This window comes from Buceros rhinoceros, unplaced genomic scaffold (genome assembly GCF_000710305.1).
Source record: "Buceros rhinoceros silvestris isolate BGI_N320 unplaced genomic scaffold, ASM71030v1 scaffold11180, whole genome shotgun sequence".
NCBI lineage: Eukaryota > Metazoa > Chordata > Aves > Bucerotiformes > Bucerotidae > Buceros > Buceros rhinoceros.
The window spans coordinates 26385-32384 of record NW_010391353.1 but is presented as its reverse complement, the minus strand read 5'-3'; the positions used below and the strand labels follow the sequence as shown (position 1 = coordinate 32384).

At 36.8% G+C, this 6000-nt stretch overlaps 1 protein-coding gene across 1 annotated transcript in view; it reads right to left on the bottom strand.

Annotated features, from left to right (window-relative positions):
- LOC104498088 overlaps positions 1–6000 on the bottom strand; it is a gene marked incomplete at its 5' end in the record, with an annotated part of 37374 nt that overhangs the window by 5504 nt on the left and 25870 nt on the right. Inside the window, one exon of the mRNA XM_010141428.1 lies at positions 374–521. Coding sequence (XP_010139730.1) covers positions 374–521 — 148 coding nt within the window. The remainder of the gene's footprint in view (positions 1–373; positions 522–6000) is intronic.

Here is a 6000-nt window from a genome sequence, read left to right as displayed (position 1 = left end):
AAAAACTAACAAACCTGTCCCCCTTCTTACCCTGCCCCATCCCTGCTCCAGCCACTTTCACTAGAGCAACCACAACGGCTTCTCCACAATCCACTTCCCTGTCCGTGCCTTCTCTACAGATCCAGCTGAGTGCATCCCTCATTTAAGAATGTGTGAGAAGCACTTTTTAAAACAAAGGTTAGGAGAGCTAAAGAATGTCTCAAAGATTTCACAAGCATAAGGACAAATCCTACACATGTAATTCAAGGCGTGAAAAACTGTTACCAACCATCTATGTCGTTCTGTTAAATTTTTACTTGCAAGTTATTTTGCCTATCTCCAAAACAGACATGAGAAGTTTACACTGCCGTAAGACATCTAAGGAAGGACTTACCTTTTCGATCCGTCTTAAAATCGACCATAATAGGCTCAACACTGCCTTCTTTGTTTTTTCCAAGTCCTTCTCCTTCTCTCCAGCCCATTTTTCTCATCAGCTGAGCTCCCATTCCTCCTGTTACAGGGGCTGCTCTTAAGAACTGATCCTATCCAGAAAAAGAAGAGTAAAAGAAGTCCTAAAGTTAGCACTGAGATTTTAAAAAACAAGTGGGAGCTTCCAAAAAATGTTTCTAACAACCTTTCACAGACTCAATTTAAAAAAAAAAATATATATATACACCTTAGCCTTATATACATTAACATTTTGCATAAACCAGAATTCACGCAGACACACGAGACACAAATCAATATTTTCAAAAAAGAACAACTTAGGAAAATCCTAATGCAATCCAAAAGTGGCAAGTGACCCATTTCAGACATATGTATTTAACAAAACGATAACCGTCCATTTTTAAACACGCTACTTTGGTTCCAATGCATCTCTTCTCATCTTGTGAAAGGAGGCAGTGTTAACTGTTTAACTGGCAACATGCGTGCCAAGTGTACCTAGTTATTGAACAAAATACAAGCACATTTAGTAATGACATTCACATAGTGTTTAGGCGTATTTTAAATATAAAAAAAAAGTTTCCCCATTTTATTATACAGCAGTTGCACATTCAAGTTCTACTCTGAAAATCCACATGAAACATACAGGTTTTTCTTTTCTTTCTCTTTTTTTTTTTTTTAAGGAAAAACGGTGCTTAGCCACAGTGTAGCGGCAGTAGTCTTCACATTCTTTCAAATCATCATTAACATAATAGTTGTTAAATGGTGAAAGCTTATAAACAGAAATTTTAAAAATCTGTTTTGATGTAAAGAACTTTAAAAACTCCTTAAATGTTTACGTACCTAGGCCTCGATGGCCGCAGTGTTGTGAATAGTAGGGCTGGCATTGACCGTGGCAAGAAGGCAGCTACAAGGATTTGACCCTGAAACAAGTTTCCATATAGAGGGGTGAAAGTTCACAGGTTATTCTGTGAACTATCATCTCTCTTCTGTCCCCCCCGCTGACCCAAGTAAGTAAGTCAATCATTTCCATCACAGCAAAAAATTGCTTGCCTTAAAATATACAAGTTTATACACTGGCACTGATAAGTCCATCAGTTATTTTGCATAGTAAGTTAGATGATACAATGCCTAGCAGTTTGGTGAAAATTCTATGTACTATCAAAGTAAATTAAGAGAACAATTTTTTTTTCCTTTATTTTGAGTTGTGCTTGCAAAAGTAAGCGTTTCCCAGATTTGGACAAAGGACTCATAGGTCCTTGGTTTCAATTTGTACATAAACGAGACCAGAAGTCTTACTTTTGCAGAGACTAAGGATAATGTATTGTTAAGGGGATTTCAAATTGGCAACTGACACACTAATGGTGCATGTCTGTAATCCCCACTGTAGGTGGTGTTAAAAAAATATTTCAAAAATAACTGCGTAAGATTGTGGCAAGACTCCTTCAAATATTTCCCTATTCAACAGTAAATACCTATCAATCATGCAACTGGATGCTGCACTTAATAACAGAGTGGTCTGATGGAAGAGTAAAGGGGCTACGTGCATCTCTCCAGTTCAACGTTTTTCTGACTGGTGCAGACCATGCAGTGTGCGTGTGTGTGTGTGTGCAACTGGATGCTGCACTTAATAACAGAGTGGTCTGATGGAAGAGTAAAGGGGCTACGTGCATCTCTCCAGTTCAACGTTTTTCTGACTGGTGCAGACCATGCAGTGTGCGTGTGTGTGCGTGTGTGTGTGTGTGTGTGTACAGAGACACTCGGCTTCTTCCACATGAACTGCCTCAATCTATACACCTAGAATGACTTTTACTTACTTCCATTTTCATCCTCCCCTCTCTTTTCCAGGAACCTCTCATAAGAAAAGGGCAACCATGCCGAGAATGATACAAACCCCAGTCAATGTCACCCTGGGTTCCGATTCCTCTTTTGTACCTGCTTTGCAATGATAGAATTTTCAATATAAACACTGTTTCATTATCACCAGTGTGTATTCAGTTCACAAAAAACAGAGTGCAATTTCTTGATGAGGTCATTTTAACAGTGGCTTTTTTTTTCCCCCTCATCAAACCTGTAAATACATGTACTAATTTGGGGGTTATGAGTGGCATAAGATAGGAGAGAACAGAATCAAAATATTGCTATTTGAAGTTAAAGCCCCGAGTTCCTATATAGGAATTACCAGAGACTGAACAAATTCCAAATACCTGAAATAAAAGGAGTTCTAAATCCCAAAGTGCAGTTTATTAGTAACGCCTCCTCTAACCTGTGATTTCAGAATCCTATCTAACAGGATATTAGATAGGATATTTAGTAGGAGTTTCTTACACTATGCTGACTCTTAAACATTATAGCAGATCCAAGACAACAAAGAATTAGAAATGAAAGTTTCATTTTGTTACAAAATAGCTGTACTTGTGCATCATACGATGAAGTAATTCTGGTACCTATATGAAAGAAGCCTGGAGAACCCTTCTTTGCTTCTTCAGTAAAATGAATCAAAGAAGGCCTGCAGCAGGGGGAAAAGTTCTTTCATTTTTAATGTTTGCAGGGTTTTTTTCGTTTTGTTGATTTTTTTAGTAATAAACCGAATATAAATATCTAATGTCCCCTTCACAGTTAATATTCTCTTTAACTAGTTTTTTCTAATTTAATGACAGACAACTTCACTCAGCCCATGATTTAACAGAGTATGGGTAAAAACCAGTGCTGTGTTTGTAATTACATCTGAATTTATAAAAATAGTACATTAATAAGAGCAGGTAGCAAGATGTAAATTTTTTTTTTTCAGTTTTAAAAATCATAAAAGGCTGAGTCTCGCCAAACTGTTTAGCAGCTATGTACTCTTCCAGATCTGGCCCATAAGGAGGATATCAAATCAAAGAGTATGTGATACAGTAAACTCCCTCTGGGTTTCTAAGTGTTTGGTTACAGTTGTCAGAATGAATTAATTACTGACAAAATAATTCTTCTCTTTCATTCACTAATCTCAATTTCAGTAACTCTGCATGAAAATTCAGTATCATTTTTCTCATTTTTTGATCTCTGAATTACATGAAAGGTCAGCAATATAAAGCACACTTCCATTCTGCCAGCAGATGGAGACAACTAATAAGCCACATTCTTGTGCCCACACTTTCTTTAAAAATGTGACTATGCAGTAAAACCTTATCACTTAAGAAGGGGTTTTAGTAATTTTAATTAAAACTATTCCTCTTTTAAAGCTACATTACAGCAAGAAATTTTGGGGGACATTAATGCCTGAATTAGCATTTAAGGGCTTAAAAAACGGAAACAAAAGGTCACACCTGAAAGGTGATTTTACAAGTGTTTTTCTGAAACACAATACAAGTTGGACAGTCACTGTCTAACTGCACGGCTGTCTTTGGGAAAAGGATTGCATACAGCATTGAACTGAACAATCTATAAAACAGCAACCACAACATCCAAAATCTTAAAGCCGTAATTATTTGCAGGATCTTAAAACACACCATCAACTTCTGCTCTTTGAAAAGAAAATACCCATTCCTTCTCGCACAGTTGACATGGCACAAGTTCGGTCAGAAGGAACGTTTATTTCTTTTGAGCCATGATTTATTAAGCAAAATGATTTATTAAGCAAAAGGCAACAAAGCCTTAAAGACAGCAGTTGGGCAGTTTCAGCTACAGCACAATGGGCTGTCTTGATTTAAGGCTTAACTCCGAAGAATTTCTCTAAGTCACATACTAGGAACAAGCATCTATCTTTGGCAAAAGTTTTGCCAAGTAGCTGAATTTTCCATTAAATAAACTGGCACTTTGAGCAGTAGCCACATTCCTTCCCCAATACAAGAAGAAGAATACCTTTCTGACAGATCCCATCAAATGCCTTACAAAAACTATGCTCACAATCAGTTCCACGATTCTGTTTCCAGCTTTTGCATGCCATCAGTAGAAAGCAAGCTGAGGATAGCTGGAAAAAAACCCAAACATTTTGAGGACTGAAAGGAAGCCAGTCCAGTATAACTAAGACACAGATGATCTGCCTGGCCATGTGGCCTTCAATTCCATAGAAAGCTCCTTCTGTCATATAAAGCCAATAGGAATGCAAATATTTTGATGAGTGGCCTTATTACAAGGTCAGCAGACCTTAAACAAGTGACAACCACAAAACTTAGTTTTACCTCCATCATTAGCGTGAGTTCTACTCATCTGCTATGCCTGCGCAGGAATGGAAGGAGTGCTTTAATTACTCAGAACTTGTTACGCTAGCAGAGCATTCTAATGGCCACGGTAAAACTGTGTGTCAGGCTTTGTTTAGCACAACTGAATGAAACAGATCCCAAGCATTACTCTGTACACACAAAACTTTGCAGCAAATTTCGGCTATAGAACTAAGCTGATAAATCTAGGGTACATCTGGGAAAGTCTAAGTAGACCTCAACAGAATTTGCTTGGTAAAAAAAAAAATTGACCAATTCCTCTGATTTTAGTCAGCAGCACAGTGTATTTGCAAAAAAAAAAAAAAAAAAAAAGCCAAACCCCCCAAAAAACGACAGACATTTTTGGAATTTTTTTAAGGTTTTGTTCAAAAAAAAAAAAAAAAAAAAAGCAGCAACCTCCAGAACAAGTCAGTCATGTTTGTGAACTGATTACACCAATGATGATAAACCGAAACAGAAATCACTTTTCAAAAGAAAAAGATATTTGTTCATAAATCTGTCTTAATGACACAAGAAACCTAACAACATATTACTCCCTTATGAATACTGCTCAGAACCCTATGCATGAACATCATTAATTAGCATAATACTTAGAAAAATAAAACATACTTCTGATTGGTATGTTGATCACTCAAGTATGCCACGTTAACCACTTCAGTAACTAATTCTGTCAAAACTTTATTGCGATAGAATTGAAATTGCAGGCATGTTTTGGTTTGAGTACATATTACCTCTCCAGAGTAATTTTTGAAGTACAAAAAACAAGCTGAAATCCAAGAAATGCAAAGTGAAGACAGCACTTATCAACCAAGTTCCCCAAGTACTTCAATTCTTCTCCCCTCCTGACATCACTTTTCTGTATTGTTTTATCTATGTAGTTTTGCTATTATCTGTCAAGCACAACGTCTGTTGCAATTTATTTAATGATACACAAATCACTAGCTAACAAGGGCTCTGTTTCTGCTAACAATGCATGTCCTCTTATGGCAATTGCTTGTGGCAATCTCCCAAACAAAACGCCTTCAGTAAATATCTTCAGTCAAAAATCTGCATTAATATATACACACAACGTACCCCAAGAAACTCTACAGGTCTACTAGCAATTGAAAAATTTTTTTAAATACTGATTTTTTTTTAAATGTTAAAATACATTTTCTTAGGACAAAAAAGGGAGTACAAGTCTGACTTCCTAGTGCTACACTGCACAGCTAACAGGAACTAGGTTACACGATTTCAAATGCCTAAGTAAAATACAATCTGTACTTTGCATTTCGTGGTTGGTTTGCATTCGTGTCACTGAGAAAGATAACATGCATTCATAACCCATTATTCCTACTTCACTTTTTTCTATGGAATCGTTCTCTAAACACAGAAC